Raw genomic sequence first — 19634 nt, 5'->3', positions numbered from 1 at the left:
AATGTCATCTACTATTATTTGTAACAGTTTGTAAGTTTTTTTCGTTTGTTCTTTTTTTTTTTTTTTTGGAGGTGAGGGGGGCAAGCTAAAAACATAAGAGGTAGGAAAAATACCATTGAATCTCAGCTCAATGGGCTTTGTACTGTGTACAATTCAAGCAATCATAAGAAAAACGGCCCCTCAAAACTGATGCTAAAAGATTACGTAAATGCAATTTGGCGAAAAACAGCTAAGTTTACCTAAGTGATTGTTCATTTAAATCATTTTAGCATTTAATTTTATGAGTATACGGTGTTTTAAACAGAAAAACAAGTTTTCTATTTTAAAATGCGTATTTTGAAACTTTTGATTTTTTAATATTGTTTTCTGATTACCGATTTTAAAAGTTAGTTTTGTGAATCTTGCTGATTTTATTACTTGATTTTTGTGAAAGTACCGAAAACCATAGTAAAATAAGCCTGTATTGAGCCATGTAAAGCATCACTGAAATTGGTAAATGTGATGAATTATTGAATATTTATTAATTTATTTATTCATATAACCCCTAATTCACAATGCAGAACAAATGAGCAGTGATGTAAATGAATGATATAATTAAAACAGAAGATTTAACAAAAATAATTTTACCCCCATACACTGCTTAGAGAAGAAAATGTTTGTTTTGATCATAAAGTTAAACATATTTGTGTGTAGGCATTCCAGCTTGCTATTAAATATCAAAATAACTATAATAATGTCATTTATTTTTGCATTCAAATACAATTTGACATACTAACTATTCTTACCTCTTACCTTGCAGTGAAATATACTCTAAAGATAAATACCACTTACTTTTCAAAGTTTACAAATTCTAACCAAACTTGTGCTTTTTCTCGGTGGCCATGATCAATTAAATCCTTCCATAATTTTCTAGCACTATCAACATCTTTCTTGTATTTTACCTAATGAAAAAAAAAATTTCAAAATAAAAATTATTGATAAAACTATCTTTGTTCATAACTAAACATTTACCATTGTAAAAAATTTCAAATAAAATTCAGAAAATTTAAATAAGAGCAGAAATTTTTAGTTCAGTTCATTTAATATTCTTAACTGGGTTAGCCTATACTTAACAGTTCATTCAAATTGGCTGATGTTCCCTAAAGTTTGAAAACCCATAAAATCACTTCCTCCCGCCCTATGCAACTGATAAATATGCAACACAAAACCCATTAAATATCGTATTGAATATTTGAAATATTGAACAAAAAAAAAATCCTCGTCTTTGTAGAAATCTAGCGTCAGTTAATAAAAACTGTTTTCTTGGTATTGCAATATCATGCACTGCCCCCAACTTGCATAGGTATAATCATGGAATAATTATAAACTAGGGTAGAGATGGAAATGATCGGGGGAAGACTGGAAATTTGGGGGGGGGAGTATTTTTTTAAATGTTTATTTCCACTCAGGAAAAATCGATATTTTTTACACAAAATAATGTGCTCTGAAATTTTTAATATTTACATTCTAATGCATTTTCTTCATTCAAATATATTTTTATGTTCAATATCCCACATAAAAACCTAACTTTGATAAAGCAAGCTGTAAGATAAGTTAATTTCCCTGTGGTCCTAAGTATTATGTGCTTCTTTTCTCACTATAACTGAAAATGTATACAAAGGACAGCATATCAATAACATCAATTAGTACAGCTGTTTACGATAAAATTTTGATGTATTTTTATGTAATTTGTGTGAATTCAATGTGTACACATGCATGTAAATGGAAATAACAAACTTTTTATAGAAAAACAAAAACAATGTCTTGTTCAAAATCTCACCAAAAAAAAACACTCAAAAAAAATGATTTAACAATTTATAAGAATCACACTCCATTCAAAATAAACTGCCGAAAGAATATTTGTCTAATTTGGATCATTTTTTGGTGTTATGAACTTAAAAATCAACAGGCAGTTGGAAAACAGAAAAACTTTTCAAATAGCTAAAGTTTTAAGCATACAGTCAGACCTCCCATTGCTGCGACCCTTCCATTACAACGACCTATGCATGAAGTCCCGTTAGCTATTTCATAGGCATAATATTATTTTAATGTTCCTTAGAACCAGGGCTGCCGAGAGCTCAACCGGGCCTCAGGGCAAAATACTAACTAGCGGGCCCCCCTCCAACCACTAAAAAAAAAGTCCTGTTAACTGCCCTTACCTCTTATTTACATATTCAGGGTTCCCACTCTTCCAGCAGATTAAAAAATAGGGCCTTTATATGGCCTTTTTACAGCACATTTTTAAACTATTTAGGGCCACTTCACACCAATGTCGCACAACAATTCTCTTTGATATCTTAAACTTGTTTACGTGTTTTTTTTTTTTTTTTTTTTTTTTTTTTTAAATCTATCATTCATAATTGATGAGTAATCTTGAAATGTGTTAAGAAACATTTTTTTTAACCTGACAGCAGAGCTTTAAAATGTTATAACTAAAGTTCTATGGAAGCTAAAGAATTGCATGATAACTCATTTTAATTCATAAAAAATCTATTTTTTCCTGTTTTTCCAAAAAAAAATGGGAGGGGGGTCACAGTTTCAAAACTTCCAAAAATTTTGCATCTTTAAGCTAGAAATTCAACTTTCAGGCAGTTAAACGATGCTACATGTTTCTTATATTACTTCTAGTTGGTTATCCATGCATGGTATATAGGATCACATGTTTTTTAAAACCCAAAACTTGCAACATAAGTATTGCATAGGTATTAAGAACATGGTCTTAATACTTATGCTTTTTTTTGACAGAAAATTATGGCAAAGTACAGAATAGATACTTACAGTGAAAAAGATCCAATATTTCATAATAGCATATTCAGATTCGCTGCCCCAAAAATCTGAAAATAATGTATTGAACAAATATATCTTACTATTTTTTTTCCAACAAGCTAGTCAACAATATTTACAATAATTGTGTTTAAATAATTTTAATACTTATCTTGTTATATTTATTTGTAAAATCATCAAAATAAATTTCTATTCACACAATAAAAGTTCTTTTTTTTTCCTTTTTGAATCAATTTTTTTTAAAAATTACAGGAAATTAAATATTTTTCTCAAAAGTAACCTTGAAATTATAATTTAATATTTTGATTGGAGAATTTAACTCTTTTAACCTTTTTTAAATCTATTATTGTTATTATATTAATGCCAGGCTTCAAGTTTATCTCTAATGTGTTTTTCTTTTTGAAAATGATATTAGTAAAACTCATTTCATCCTCCCCCCCCCACCCCCCCACCCTGAAGACAATGCAATTTGATTTTGCAGCTTTATCGCAGATTTGAGAGCATAGCGTTCCGAGAAATATAAGTCCCTCCCATCATACCAACAAATTTCTGTCAATTATTTTGGTGTACATTTCGCTGAATGAATTTGCCCAAATGCAATATAGTATTCAAATATAAATACTTAAAATTGTTTTAAGTGCACTCATTTCTTGTTTTCTTGCTTCTTTTTTGAAAAAAAAAAGCATAACTAGTAAAAGTTTTTCCAGTATTTCTAAAAGTATGGCTAGACAATTTTTCTGTACCTTCTATATTTACGTTATAGCGACTTCTCGTTATAGCCACCTATTTTGTTTGGATGACAAGACTTGTTATAACAACCAAGTCATACCAAGTCATAAACTGCTTAAAAAGCAGTCCTCTACAATCCAGTTTATTTTACTTGCTGAGCAAAGAGATGGGGAATGAACATGTGCTCCTTCTTATTCATACCAAAGTGCAATAGCTCTCACGAGAGTGAAATCTTGACAAGGTTTCTTGAGGATAGAGATGACGCTTAACTTTTCCTTCTTAACATCAACTAGAATTTTGAAGCTTGTGTTTCTTCGTTTTATGCCACGGTCTATCTAGCTGATGTGCTTGATAGATCAAATGTTTTAAACTTAAAATTATAAGGACAGTCTGAGTTGAATGCAAGGTGAGTGGTACAGTAAAAAAGTTAGATCTGAGCAAAAAGGATTGATAAAGCATCCTTCAGGAAATGCCCCAGTTTGAAAGGGCCCTTGGAATCATCTGATGAGAGTTCGACTCACCAGATAAAGGAAGAAATTGCCAACTATCACTGAAGCTTAGCTACCTTGGTGAAAAATTTTATTCCATAAGTATACAGACTGCAATAATTTGAATTTATAACGTTGTTTTCCTACTGCTACATTGTTAGTCAAAGGTACTTATTCCTGTTTCTTAGAAACTATCATGTTTATCAAATTACAGAAATTTTGTCCCCTGTAAAATTTTTAATAGTTTGGAAATAGAATAGAAGAAATTGGGTTTTGATTTTAAATAACTTTGTTTCAGAGAGGTTTAAAATATATAAAAAGAAATTTAACATAAAGAAAAAAAAGAGAAACTAGCTGGTATAAAGCACACTATACATACAAAGTTTCATCTGCTCCAGAGCTTCACCGAAGACAGTAGATATTGCTTTCATATATTCTATAGAGATAATAAACATTAATTACTAACAAGTTTTTACTACAATGAAATGCAACACCTTAATGCTTCATTTACAAAAAACTTTGTAATACAAACCTTCAGAATTACTTTCAACTTTATTCATTCTTCGCCTAAGGTAATCAATATGGGCAAACCATAATTCTTTGTAGTCCTCAGCTTTAGTGTATCCTATATCTAAGGCAACTTTACAGATTTCTAAAACATTCAGAAAACACATCAGTATCAGAAAAAAAAAGCAGGAATAGTTTTGAAACAAATCTAAACTCACAAAAATCATACCTAAGATTTTTTCATGAGGTTTTCCAAAGCGCTCCAAAGCTCTTAAATAACCTGTCCATAGCTGCACACACCACGGACAGTTGCGTACAGCACGTTCATGAACTGGAAGTGATAAGTCCTCAATTTTCAACACTTGATCCTAAGGTTAAGTAATATGAATCATAAAGAATATGCAATAAAGCATATTCATAATATAAAGTACAAATACAAGAATGAGTATATATACAACCAGTATCACGGTTGGGGAGAGGGAATGCTGTTCAACGAAAAATTTGGTTTATTGTTGTAAAAATAATGTATATTTAATCAGTTTCAACACAGATATATATATATTTTTTAATGTCTACTTTGTGAATTAAAGCTGGTATAAGTAATCTAAACAAACATTTTATGGCTCAAAAAAATTATTTAGCCAAGACGTCTACCCTATAAAAAAAAATCACTGCCCCAAACATTTTTTCCAATTATGGTACTGCTCACGACACATATGAGGCAGTGAGAAGCAAAGGGATGTAAGTGGACATTTTCAAGTTACGAGAAAAACGATTATAAAGATTACGTTCTTGGTAGGCTTATCATGCTGCACAGCAGCACCTACCAGGGCTACTAGTACCATCTCTTGCCCCAAGACAGAGAAGAGGTTCACCTACCATTTGTGCTGGTTATCTCCATATTTTAAACTCTGCTACTTACATACCTTTGATTCTCACTGCCTCATATGATATGGGAGAAAGGGCTACAATACAAATTTTTCAGTAGAGGGATGACTACCCTCCAAACTTTATGTGTAAAGTTTGTAGTGTGTAGGAGGGGGATAGCAATCTTTTGGGAAGGAAAAAAAGTGGCAATTTGGATGTTTAAGCCCTTTTTGAATTCTCACTAGGGTTTCCAACCCCGAAATCCCGATCCCAAATCCCTTGGGATCCCACAGGATATTTAGTTGGATTTTGTTCCCAATCCAGCAACTTTTTTTTTTCATTTAAGCATTTCCTAGCTTTTGCCGCTCAAGAAACGACTATTTCTACAAGCATCATCTGAAGTTTGCATCTTTTTCCTCCTATATCTGCAAAAAGAGCAGGAAAAACTGTGTGTCTTTTAAGATCAACGATGGATTTACCATTTAAGAACACAATTAAAATAGAGTATATTTTTCTGAGAATGAATTGGTATTCTCATACGGAGGTTTCAGTTTTCATACGTTCAGCAATTAAGAAAATGCGTAAAACTTATAAACATTCTCTAATTCACTAAAATTTAAAATCCAGTAAATTACGTTTTAGAAAAAATAGAGAAAGTGAGTTACATAATCCAAAACCCGCTGGAGTAGCCTGAATGCAATGTTGGAACAATTCTGTAAGCTTCAGTAGTGCACTCAAAACCTTTAAGCTACAAAACATGCACTCCCAAGACAAAAGCAATGAAAAATCTGACATTATTTATATGTTCGGCACGACTTTGAAAGGGGTGGTAGAAAGTTGTATGAAACACAGTTTGACTCGCATGACAGTGCAGTAAGTTAAGCTGCTCATATTTTTGAATTCCTCTTTAAAGTGAGAGGTAAAATTATCGAAATTATCCAAACACTTTTACTGAGACTATGACTTGGTGAAATGGTGAAATCAAGCAGTATTCACCCCTTGCTGTAATGAATCAAATTCACTGATACAATGACCAATGTTAATGGAGCAACCAGGGAAATTATCAATGCAAGCTAAAATGGATACAGCAAAACACACACCCAAGAGGCATCTTTTTGTCCGGAATTTGCAGTTCTTAAGACAGCATGAGGGAAAAAATCTCTTTCAGGCGGATCTTTTTATAAATGTCCACAATTATTTAATTCTAATAAAACCAAATGTAATGGAGCCAAAGCATGTGTTTCCATAAAGCGCATTATTTTTAGAGCAAAAATCCTTTATCATCATCCCATATGAGTGGCACACCAAACGATAATTGCTAATTAGGATCTGACTTTTTTTAGTGCTTTACAATTGCTGTACAAAATTTAAGAAGACTATTAATTTAAGTGATAAAAGCAGTCCTTCTTTAAAAGTATAACCGTTTTCTGTTTGACATAAAAATTTAATTTTTAGAAGAATAAAGTTAATCCCACGGGATCCCGGGGTATTGACTCCTTACAATCCCTGAATTCGGCGCGCGATTGGAAACCCTATTTCTCACATTCTACACATTTCTGTTCCCATGTCATATTTTTTTCCCTACAAGTTTACTCATGTTCTTAACAATGATTTACACCCACTCCACTAATATTACAAATGTTTTGAATATTTAATAATTATTTTAAATCTTAATAAAACAGATTCTGTTTTTAATAGAGTGGTATTAAATGAAAACGCTAGGATACTTAACATTTTTGAGATGCTTCTACAACTGTAATAAAGTATTTAAGATGTTTAACCTCATTTCAGAGATTAATGTTAACAGGCATGAGAGTGCAGTACATGACTAAAGTTTAAAAATACATATAAAACCAATTTTGCTAAAAAAAACCTAAAAATGGAAAATGTTATTTTTCACAGAATAATTTTGATACTCAGGTATACTGTTTAAAAATAAAATAAAGAATGCAGACTCCTTCTGAAGATATACATAAATGCAGGGGTGCCCCCTCCCATAAAAAAAATACCCACACAAAACACACACACCCTAAAAATTTCAATGCCACAGTCCTGCCCATGATCCCCCCCCCCCCCCAGGTGGGCATCCCTGATAAATGTTTGGTGAAATAATTTTATTACAACTCAATTAAGTCATCTCCGTCCATCACCATTTGGTGCACAAAGCAATGGCTCATTGGAAATTCTTTTCAGAAAACAGGCAGAGCTAAATTGTGATAAAATTTGAAGTACAAGGTTGGTTCAACCTACCTTTGCAATATATGTTTCTTAAAGATAAAAAATAGATGAAAGTTAGGAATATTTAAGCCATTAAAAGTCAAAAATTCTCTCAACAAAATTGAAAAAAGTTTCAAATTCAGACAAAAGAGGGACGAATCTCATCCCTGCATTTAACACTCAGTAACAGAAAATTCTAATTTATTAATAGCTATTATATTAATCTATTTTATTAAAGCAAAATTATTTATTTCACTTTAAATGAAATAGCAAATGTTGAAAAGGATTTAGATATGTTATTTTGTGAATCATAACAATGGAGCTTGAACTATTCTTGAAGCAATAAGAAATAAATACAGTTGATTCTCCATTTAACGACTTTCAAGTGACCCAAAAAATCACCTTTATGTTGAATGCCTCCTTAAATAGAATTTTTCTAAAACTACAGTAGAGGATCCAGGACCATGAAAAGTAATCTTAAAATACACTAACTTTAACAACGATCATATAATAGATTGATTAAGCAGCTGCATATAAATTGTATGGCAACTAGTTTGTTTAGTAATAATACAAATACAAATGTGACAACCAGCAACAAGCTCTTGGCCCAGCTAGGCTGGTCCTTTTAAAAATCAAAGAATGATTTTTATATATTTTTCTTGTCAATAATAATTAGAAAAACATTTTAAAGTATTTCTTACAAATCAATTAAACATTACAAAATATTTACCATATACTTTGTATAATCTAGCCACAGTTCTTCTTTCAAACAGTTTTCTAGTATTGCTCGTTCATAAATATTCTGTACACGAACAGGCTCACCCTCTTTCTTTTCATATTCAATGTAGGCTTTGTAATCTTCATAATGTGGTGGATCAGAAACATACTGAAAGAATTGAAATCATTAAATATCGCATACATAATATATTCTTACATCAAAAACATTTGATTTGTAACTAAAAAAGAAACACAGTGGAGTTTGTTTAAATGACACCACTTTCAATAACATATTGGTTATAATATCAATAAATCGCTCATCCCAGAGATCTCCATTGAAACATAAAGTTCCCATATTTGATGTCGCACAGACATGACTGTTAGTTAGGGTTATCAGAGGTCCATATTACATACACCTGCCCGGATTTTCCCCCAGACTGGAAAATGTCTGGATTTAAAGATTATCTTTGAAAAATGTTAATATATGACTTGAATGATAGCTAATTTATGATTGTTTTAATTTTTTGGCAATAACTATTTTAGTCAAAAGGTTTCAAATAACTTCATAGTAATCATATTAGTTAATGAATAGTCACAAATTAAGAGAGTAAAACATTGTGAAGCACAGGTGTATGGAGGTTATAAAAAAACTCATTTTCAAAGAGAAAAAATCGTGTTCTTGTTTTGCCACAAACGAATAAGAGTTTACTTCTTAAATTATCATACTTTAGCACAAAGAGATGATTGTTTTCAATTTAATAATCAATTACTCTATTAAAAACAATTACTATACACATTTTTTAATTTTTAATGATTAAACGATTTTGACAAAGCACAAATGAACTGTACAAGAATTACATAAAGCTCTAGGAAATGTTAAAATGACCAAATGTTTTCTAGCCAAGTATGATCAAAGGTGCCCCCCCCCCCCACCTAAATCTCATTCTGATGAAGGTGTCTGGATTTGTTCAATGTAAATTATGGTAACTCTAGTGCTAGTGGATGCTGATGAAATTTTCTGCAGTACACTTGAAATTACTGAAACCTTGATGCAGGTCTTTATCACTGTCATTGAAGGCCTTCCAGTGAGAGGGATTTCATATAGAATTGTGATATCTAAAACTGATCTTTATGATATGCCATTTTTTCCCCACAAAAAAAGACGAAGCATTCACAAAAGTATAATTTAATGCCCCGCAAAAATTTAAAAAATAGACAGTCATAGGACTGCCGACAGAAGTGATAACTTAAAACTAAAAAATAAATTTGGTATGTTTGTGTGTGCGTAAGTGTGTGTGTGGTGTGTTTAATTTTCATTTAAAATAAATTGTTGTTTAAAAAATTAAAAACTATAACTTGTAGATTCAAAATATCAGCTACAGTCTAGTTTTTACGATTATCAGCAATCGGATCATCAAATGCATACATTTTGGATGGTCTATTTCAGTTTGTTTACAAAGTAAATATTGATGCAAATATAGGAAATATTAAAAAATCAATTTTTAGTTTGTGTTATTCATTTTTCCATGCCATAAAAATAATAAACAATACACATACTGAACTTTCTACACAATCAATTTACTGCATTACCCCTTCTTTAGCTGACCTGACGCAAAAGAGCCGACATGCCATGAGATTGACCAGCATGCCGGGAAATTTGAATTTTGAGACATGCCAGATAATTGGGGTTCATTTAAAAAAAAAAAATAAATAAATAAATTTTAAAAATTAGATTTAAATTTTAAAAATGTGGTTTAAAATTTAAAAAATTGAGGGTTTTTTTTTCAAATTCATATATATATATATATATATATATATATATATATATATATATATATATATATATATATATGTGTGTGTGTGTGTGTGTGTGTGCCCTGATCATCATCATCATTATTATATTCCAAAACAGATACTATAGGTATATGGTAACTAAAATAGGAAATAAAAACTTTAATCTGAATCGATTTAAATATCTTTTAAAGACTGCATCAACTGTAGTTTTATATCTCATTGTGCTAAGATTGCAATCATCGGATATAGTTAAATTAAATTCTCCATTTAAAAATTCACTTAATGGTAGATTTATCATCTGCAAAGTTGATATTGAACCCCCCCCCCCCCCCTCAAAACCATTGGCAAATCATTAAAGCTCTTCCCAATTTTATCTTGAAGTCATGGGTGCCCATATGCAAAGTTTTAAAGGGGGGGGGGGCTCAAATATTTTCCCCATGGTTTAGAAGGATATTTTCCCCATAGAAAACGATTTCAGTATAGATTAGAGTTATTAAAATTTGATATTTTTAATAACTTATTCACCATGGGCTGGAGAAGAAATGTTTTTTCATTTTTGCAAAGAAAAAAGTATATAAAAGCAAGGAAATTCTAATTTTAAAGGGGGGGCTTGAGCCCCCCACTTGCCACCTATATGGGTGCCTTTGCATGAAGTGATGCAAAAGCGTCTTTAGAATAAATTAATTTTCATACAAAAATTCTTGTATTGTGCTTGAAGACTTATCTGGTGAAACCGCAACTATTACAATTAGCTGTCCATTTTCAGAGTGGCAACGGCAATTACAATGTCTCACTGAAATCAGAAACATTGTTTTATCTCATCTCAAAAAAATACCCAGCGCACCTAAAGAAGTTTTTCACATCAAAAATACTATAACAGATCCCGAAGTGGTTTTTTGTGGTGAAAAAGTAAGAAATAACGAATTAAAAATTTAAAAAATAGGAAAAGTAGGAAAAAACTCACTTAAAAAAGTAGGAAAAAAATCACTTAAAAAAGTAGGAAAAAAAAATCACTTAAGAAAGTAGGAAACATGTAGTTTCGCTCAGTCCCTCACCATACAACAAATATATTCATTTGGAAATTGTTCACGAAATTGAGAGTAAGGGGGGGGGGGAGCAACTCCTCGATATTGATGATATATCAGATTAAAAAATACCCATTAAAAAGAAAAAGAAATGCAATACATATCTGCTCGTGGATCCCCCCCCCCCCCCAACTTTTAAAAATGTTAAGAAATAAAGAACGGAATCTCGCATTCAAATTGATTTCTTATTTTTCTCCAAAAATCGGGAACGCTTTGCCCATCTAGGTTTTGTCTTTTTTTTTTTGCAAATACACTCTTTGCAAGGAAAGAAACTGGAATTTTATAATCATGTTTCCTATTTAGAATGAACAATAATCATATTTATGTATAAAAAAAGTTATTTTCTACAATTATTTTTGAAGTGTTCCGTTTTTGCGAATGTCTGTTACACGTTGCTTTTATTTTGTACTAACATCAAGAAAATGTGTACAGTTCCTTACATTCCTTTTAAAGTTTTAGATTGCCTTTCTGTTTAGAGCTCCATTTCCCTAGTAATTATCTATACAAAAAATTGGTGAATAGGAAATTCGGCTTTTCCCGTACTTTTTGAACAGTCGGCCGTTTACTTTAATTAAAGCTTCTAATTGACGGGTAAGTAATATATAATTGCATCAGAATTTGCCAGTATCCATTTCTTTATTGTTTGCGTAAAACAGTAGGACTGAAGTCGGGGCAATAAAAAGAAAAGTCAATCATAAACGCAGCAATGGTAAAAAAGTCACTCACGAAAATTTAACTTTTAAACACGCAGACGCCGCGGCGTTCCTTCCAGAAATTACTGTAGTCAGTCAATGAAAAGTTCTGGATCCGCTAATTTCTTTTGCTTAACAAAAATTGAGACATGCAGAAAATTATAGGTGCGGCATTGTAAAAAAAAAGAATTAATGCACTATTAGAAGTGCTATACTAAAGAAAGAAAAAGTAGGAAAAAAGAGGAAAAAGTAGGAAAATAAGGAGAGAGCTCTAAAAAATAGGAAAAAGAAGGGAAAATAGGAACTCTTCGGGGTCTGCTATAAAAGCTTAAACATGTTTACTTCTGAAGACAAAATGCAATGCCCCGTTTGAAGATCGAACTCACGATTGGCAGCTTGTTCGTTTCTTGAAACTGAAGTGCTGCCGATCGTGCCATTGAGCCTAGTAACCTTAACAAAAACATGGCATGTAAAGGAGCTGAGAAAGGCCGGATGGGTCTTCCCCACCTCAAAAATGCTCAATGCACCTAAAGAAGCTTTAATTTCAAAAGAAACTTTAGAATTCTTTCCTTTTTTACATGAAATGCAGAACTAAAAAAAACTAGGACCAACCTCGGTAAAGTGTACAATAAAGATGCACTGGCAGATTTATCACTATTGGGAACTTGATTTTCTTGATTTCCCAGTTGACAACATCCTACATTTTTATGGCAATATTTAATATGTGCCAAAACAAAAACTACATGAAAACAACTTATCTGTGCAGTGTCGCACATTATATTTTGTCTTTTAAGCTTTTTTCAATAACATAAGCCCCTAAACAAGAATAAAAAAATCCAATAAATGTAAATCAATCCATCAAATAAAAAAGTTATTAATTGGCATTAACAGCTCCGTTAAAAAGTAAAATAATTCCCAACTAAACTCAGCTCTTTTAAAATAAATCACAAAATACATACACCAAATCGATAAAAAACATTGAAGTTCCATTAAAATGAGGAACTCAAGAATAAGAACCAAACACAGTAGTAATAAAGATGGTGTTTTTCCATTTTGTTAAGGTCCCTAATTGTTAATGTACCAATATTATACATTTCTATTTCATTCATTTTATACTGAATACATAACTCACACTCAAGAAAGTGGTTAACCAAAATTTCAAACATCCATGAATTTCTTAAGACAAATATATGAATTTATACAAAATATCTATTCTGATTTCATACAACCTTTGATAATATTTCACTTTGTATTCTTCTGTTTAGAAAACAATTATTTTGATATTATTTATTAAAATATTTATAGTTAACTGATAGTATTTCAAGACTTTTATTTTTAAAGATTATTTTATATTTCTCATCTACAATTAGCAGATACATGCAAATCGTTACCTCAGAGCAACAGTAAGATATCTAATCCCAGAAATAACACTAAGATATCTTACTGTTGCTCTGAGGCAATGAAATGTTTAATGCAATTAAAATTAAATACTAATAATTACCAATGCATCTTCGAATACATTAAGCTGACTTAACTTCTTCAAAGATTTTGCATAGGATGCTTCAATTGATGCAGTGTCATCCCTGACCATATCACCAAACTGCTCTTTAAACTCTTTATAGGTTTTCTCCATATCTATTCAATATAAAATTACAGTATAAACAGGATGGTATGGTTAATGCTAATTATTTCTATAAATTTTACATGAAGAAAAAAGTATAACAGCAAGATTTTCATGCATGAGAAGAGAAAAAAAAGAGAAAATGATTGCTACAGAAAAATCAAAACATAATCAAACAGAAACTAGAACTAATTCAGATTATTAAAATCTAAAATGAACACAAAACTTTGAAAGACAGAAATATATTTCAGACCATATTAAGTATGATGTGAATTTAAAAAAGATAAAACTAGAAATAATAGATGAAATATTTTACGTACATTTTTTATTCTTATCAGAAGTTCAAATCTTTATCTAAAGGGAAAGTTTTCCGTGCAATTTTCAATCAAATATGCCAATTTAATCAACTTACATTGATGACAAGTTGAAAATCTATTATTAAAGGAGATGACATAAATGAAATCCATTACTCCTTTCACTCTGATTTTAGCAACAAAAATTGATTTCAAAATTTAGGATATACGAGGCATGTTTTTAAAGTAAGTACCGTTTTTAAATAAAAAAAAGAACAAGTACAGATAGAACAAAGAAATTTATTGCACAAAAATCTACCACCCTTACACTACTTTTCGACATTGCTCCCATGATTTTCCAAGCATTTATCATAGTGTGGTACAGGTTTTTGTATACCTATTCATAGAAAGTTGTCGCCAGTGTAGTCAACCGTAAGGACTCTAACAGGGCTTTGTCTGGAACGTTTTTAAACATCCTCCGGACCGCCCCAACCTTGGTTGTAGCAAATTTTATTTGTTTCAGCATCTGGAGACTTTCCTTAGCCGTTGATGGCACAACATCAATGATGAGCTCAGAGAACATGTTACCCCATGGTTGATTACACAGGCGGCAACTTTCTACGAATAGGTATACAAAAACCTGTTCCACGCTATGATAAATGCTTGGAAAATCATGGAAGCAATGTCGAAAAATAGCGTAAGGGTGGTAGATTTTTGTGCAATAAATTTCTTTGTTCTATCTGTACTTGTTCTTTTATTATTTAAAACGGTACTTACTTTAAAAACATGCCTCGTATTAAAATATATGTAGCTTAGAAAAACTATTTCATGTCCATTGAAGAGTAAGGGAAATTTTAAGAAAATTCAACTTTTTTTTTCTTTTTCCTTCAAATGTAAGCAGTATAACTAATAATAGAACAAATCACTACTTTTCATCATTCAGATGAATTATAAAATCATTGTTGAAATGAAATAACAAAAATCAATCCACTTTAAGGATGTAAAAGAAGTAAAATGAAAATAGATATTGATCATTTAAATTTTGTCACTTTTTTTGGCTCAAAGGAAGATATCTACCGAGTATTCGGTAATTACTCAGTACTCAAGCAAATTTGCTGTACTCGGTTCTCGGCCAGATTTTGATCAGATACTCAGCCAATACCGAATAGTTGTAAAAAATTTGATATTGTTCAATACAAAATAATTAAATAATTACTTAGAAATAATTAAAAAAGTGCAAGCAGAAAAAATACTGCAATTATTTACAATGTCCCCAAAGTTAATAAAACTTACCTATTAAAAATAGGGCAAAAAAAGTCAAGTATAGAAAATATGAAATTTTTATACTGTTAAATGGATTTTTGCTACGAACAAAAATTATAAGAAATGTAAAAATACCATTGTTTAAAAAACAAAAGCAAATAAAACAATGTTAAAAGCACAAATAAGCAGGAACACTGCAGACACGTGTTTTGGCGTTACAAGGAATGCCTTTTTCAATGCACAAAATGTGAGCTTATGGATTTAAAGACATCCGACAAAAGTCGGCTTTTTTTGTTGGATGTCTTTACATTCATTAGCTCACATTTTACGCACTGAAAAAGACATTCCTTGTAATGCAGAAACACGTGTCTACAGTGTTCCTGCACATTTATGCTTTTGACTTTTTTTTTCTTTTGGAATTTAAAACTATACAATTTTGGCGGACTAGAACTATAGTAGATTATTATAATGTTTTAATTCCAACTTGATTAATCATACCTTTTATTTATTTGTTTATTTTTAATTTTAAAAATAACTTTTTTGTAAAATTTTTGACACAAACAAGATCTTTTAAATAATGCATAATAAAATTGTATCCGGAATTTTGATTTAAAAACTGTTATAATGGTATCATGAGGAGGTCTATACTACTATTCCAATGAGTCCAAAATTCATCGTGTGTGTGTGTCGGTGGTTCTTCTTAAAACATAATTGATACTCGGTACTCGGCCGAGCAGTGAAAGGCCAAGTACTGGGTACTTGGCCAAAGTGCTACTTGGTATGTCTTTACGCAAAGGTTAATTATACATGCTCTGCACTTATCTCTACATAGGGAGTTGTTCAAGTTTATCAACAAAATTTAACAGACTTTCATGAATAAACAAATGGTCCAAATCATTTGCCAGTTACTAAAAACCAAATAGGATAATTATGGGGGCGCCGGCAGAATCATATGCAGGAGGGGGTGGAAAGTGAGCACCAGCATGAAAATCACAATAAAAAAAAATCTTTTTACTAGTTTTTTAATTAATATCTTTTTCTTTTTTTTTACATTTTTAATTTTAAAAAAATACATAAAAAATTTATTTTTCCAGTTATTATTTTAATTTTATTTTATTTATATAGGAAGGTATTTTAAAAGGAATTCCTAGAGGTATCTTTTATATTTGTTGTTTAATTTATTTATTTATTTCATTCTTTGCTCAAAATACTGTCCAACCACGGATTGCGTGGAATTTGCAAACTTCCAGATAAGACGAAGCTATGTGAATAAAGGGCAAAAGTAAAAATTTCATGCGCGTATTCTGCTTATTTGAATGAGACTCTGCTTCTGCAAAAGCTGACATCGGTAAAAAATCATAGATTTGTCCATTTCCAGCTGTAAAACGAATGTTTGTCTTTCCATACAATCCGTGGTCAGACAGTATCTGTGCAATTTTTTAATTTGTCCTTTGCTTAAACTGAAATTAATTTTGCTTACTTAATATTCACAATTATTTAAATGAGGTTAAAAAACATATCAAAAAGCAATCAATTAATATTACTTTTTATATTAGATAAACTTCATTTCTAAAAGCCAGGGGTGAAAGTGCATCCCCTTGCAGCCCCACTACCGACATTCAGGTACATAAACATGATTGTTTTTAAAAAGTATTTTGTAGTTTGTCCTTGTTTAGTTAACTATGGTTTGGTTTGTTCCATCTTTTAAGTAAAACTTAAGGTGGATTCCAGCTAACATGAAACCAAGAGGTCAGAAAATCAATTTAAACAAATCCCTAAGAGTTATATATCATTGGAAAGCTTATAACCCCTAGAACAAGAATCTAGTGTTGCTTTTTTCTCATATTATGTTTATTTAGTGGAGGAAGAGATGGTAAAATGTCTATTTTTTGTTTTTTTTAGCAAGTAAAATGATCATTTTTGTACCTTATTAGTAATGCAAATTATGATTCTCAATTTAAATGGAGTAAATTTAATATTAATATAAAAACTATAAAAGTAAAATAAAACCATGTTTGGGCTTGTTTCGAACATAAATAGTCTAATTAGAGGCATAATTACAACATCATGTATTATATGTAACGTCCGTTACATAAAGGTAAATAAATTCTCCTCACATTGTGAAACATTTTTTAAAAAGTTTTGTTTTTAATTATTTTCTTTATTTTTAGGTTGAAGAAACTATAATTCCCAAAATTTATATGATTATAATAAAAACCATGCAGAAACAGGCATGTAACGGACGTTACATAAGTTTGTAACGGACGTTACAACTTGAATGTAACATCCGTTACACATTTTTAAATGCAATTATAAAAATGTATTCAACACATCAAACAATTCATAATGGTTGCCAACATGTAGCCAGGGTTGGACTGGGTCCTGAAAAAGGCACATGCCAGTGGGGGGGGGGGGGGTATAGACAAGCATTTTTGGGGAGCGAATGGCTAATGACAAATTAACATAAAACGAAATATATATATATAAGATTTGAGGTACGCCTAATTTTTTAAATCCTGATTAAAGGGATTGTAATTAGAAGTGTTTCAAGTAAAAAGAATGTGAAAAAAAAAAGAATTTTCACCAGTATTTTGGTTCTACTCAAATTGTTCACCGATTGATTCATTTGTGGACTCGAACTATTTCTAACAATCAATGGTACTTTTTTTCCTTGTAAGAAAATATGCAATATCAAGATGGCATCTCTTTTTACCAGTTTTCGTATCAAATGTGATGAAATAAGCAGAGAGAAAGGTCATTAGAAAGATTAAAATTGTAAATACAGTTTGAAGATAAATAGTGACGTACTCAATATTTGATTAAGCGGTTTAATTTTCTTTCATAAATAGGGCACTAAGGGGCTCTAAGCCTTAGCTAAATTTTGAAAAATTTTATTTCTGAAAACAGCTTGCGATGATCTTTGATGATATTAGGCAGGGGAAGAGAATTTCGGAGGCTCATATCCGGAATTTTTTTTTAACTGAAGTCTTTTAAATCATGATGGTTGGCCATCTTTGGTAGTGTCAAGGAGACAAATTCGTGATCTCTTCCTCAAGCACTTCTTGATATTGAAACACCAAAAACAAGATTTTAGACAATTTTAAATATGATGCTATGGAAAGGGAGGTGTGAGAGCTCTCCCCAATCACATCTTTAGAATTGAAGCTCTAAAAACGCAATTGTAGGGACCATCTTTGAGGTAGGAAAAGGACAACGTTTAAAATTCTCTCTCCTTGGAAATGTTTTTACATTGAAATTCCGACCCAATTTTAGACTATTTTTTTGTAATGTTGGTAGTCAATGCTTAAAAACTCTGGTGACAAGGCTTGAATTGTAGTGAAACTTAGTGCCATCCATGAATCTAATCACATTGACTCAAGTTTGAAGGTTAGGAGATTGTTCCGTCCCTTCAAAGATGGAGAAACTCAAAACTACTGACCAGCAGGGACAGATTAAGATGGGGTCATTGTCCCCCCCCCCCCCCCTCCAAACCTTATGAGCTTTAGAATTTTTTTCGGAAAGGAAAAAATATGTTTAAAAAAATGACGAAAACTAAAAAAACAAATAGTGATTCTTATCAGATGTGTTTTACTTTAAATAAATTTAACTCCTAGTCAGGACAGAATTATTTCCTTTCCCTTGAAACAGAAAAATTTATCTTTATTTTTAAAATGTTCAGACATTTATTCATGATATCAATTTAGAGGCTCATTCAACTCAACTTCTGACCGGATGTAGTAACTCGGGCCATGCATGGGGGGTAGATTAATGGTTCAGATTGTGCCATTGATTTTTTTGGGGGGGAGGGTATTATCTATTTTTGGTTTGGGCTCTCTTAGGAGGATTGACACCAATGAGAATTGAGCTAATTTGAGAATGCTGCTCCCCCAAATGATCCGGCTAAATCCGCCACTGTCTGCCAATCAGTGGAAACATTTATATTATAAGAATTATAATAACAGTTGTTTTGAATGGTGAGATATATCCTGACCACGTCCAAGAAATAATTGAGGGTACAAACCGGGAACTTTTCTACACTGGTCTGAAAAGAGCAGAAAAAAACAGATGCAGAATGGTACAAGGTAAATCAAGTTTTCCGGAAACATCGTCGCTCCAGTGAAGCTAGTTTCAGCTCAAGGGTTATTTTCATTTAATGTGAATAAAATGCAAATATGTTTTTTAATTCATGAAATGTTAACATTATTTTTAGTGAAGTAAATGTCACAAAAACATTGTGCGCAAAAATGTTTGTCGAAGGTATTTTTTTAATATCATAATTAGGTTATAGGTTTAACTTTTTACAATTATTGTATGAAATGATTGACTATGACTGTGTGATTTTATTATATGGTCTATAAGAAGTTAAGGTATCACCTTTCAACTATTAATTTATCATTCAGTACATGCATACAACTTGTCCATGTCATACAGTGTAACATCCGTTACAGCCCGTAACGTCCGTTACAGAGATTTTAAAAATTTTTATCACAAAAGAGAATAACTGAATTTTAATACCAAGGTTCGATAAATTAGAGGCA

At 31.2% G+C, this 19634-nt stretch overlaps 1 protein-coding gene across 1 annotated transcript in view; it reads right to left on the bottom strand.

Annotated features, from left to right (window-relative positions):
- The window catches only part of LOC129227364 (squamous cell carcinoma antigen recognized by T-cells 3-like), a 64324-nt gene that overhangs the window by 31502 nt on the left and 13188 nt on the right, over nucleotides 1–19634 (bottom strand). Inside the window, exons 6-12 of the mRNA XM_054861911.1 lie at nucleotides 13421–13554; nucleotides 8362–8517; nucleotides 4777–4915; nucleotides 4573–4692; nucleotides 4420–4476; nucleotides 2818–2873; nucleotides 832–941 (exon numbers count right to left, since the gene is read on the bottom strand). Coding sequence (XP_054717886.1) covers nucleotides 832–941; nucleotides 2818–2873; nucleotides 4420–4476; nucleotides 4573–4692; nucleotides 4777–4915; nucleotides 8362–8517; nucleotides 13421–13554 — 772 coding nt within the window. The remainder of the gene's footprint in view (nucleotides 1–831; nucleotides 942–2817; nucleotides 2874–4419; nucleotides 4477–4572; nucleotides 4693–4776; nucleotides 4916–8361; nucleotides 8518–13420; nucleotides 13555–19634) is intronic.

This window comes from Uloborus diversus, chromosome 8 (assembly GCF_026930045.1).
Source record: "Uloborus diversus isolate 005 chromosome 8, Udiv.v.3.1, whole genome shotgun sequence".
NCBI lineage: Eukaryota > Metazoa > Arthropoda > Arachnida > Araneae > Uloboridae > Uloborus > Uloborus diversus.
The sequence above is the reverse complement of the archived record's forward strand: the minus strand, read 5'-3'. Positions and strand labels throughout refer to the sequence as shown.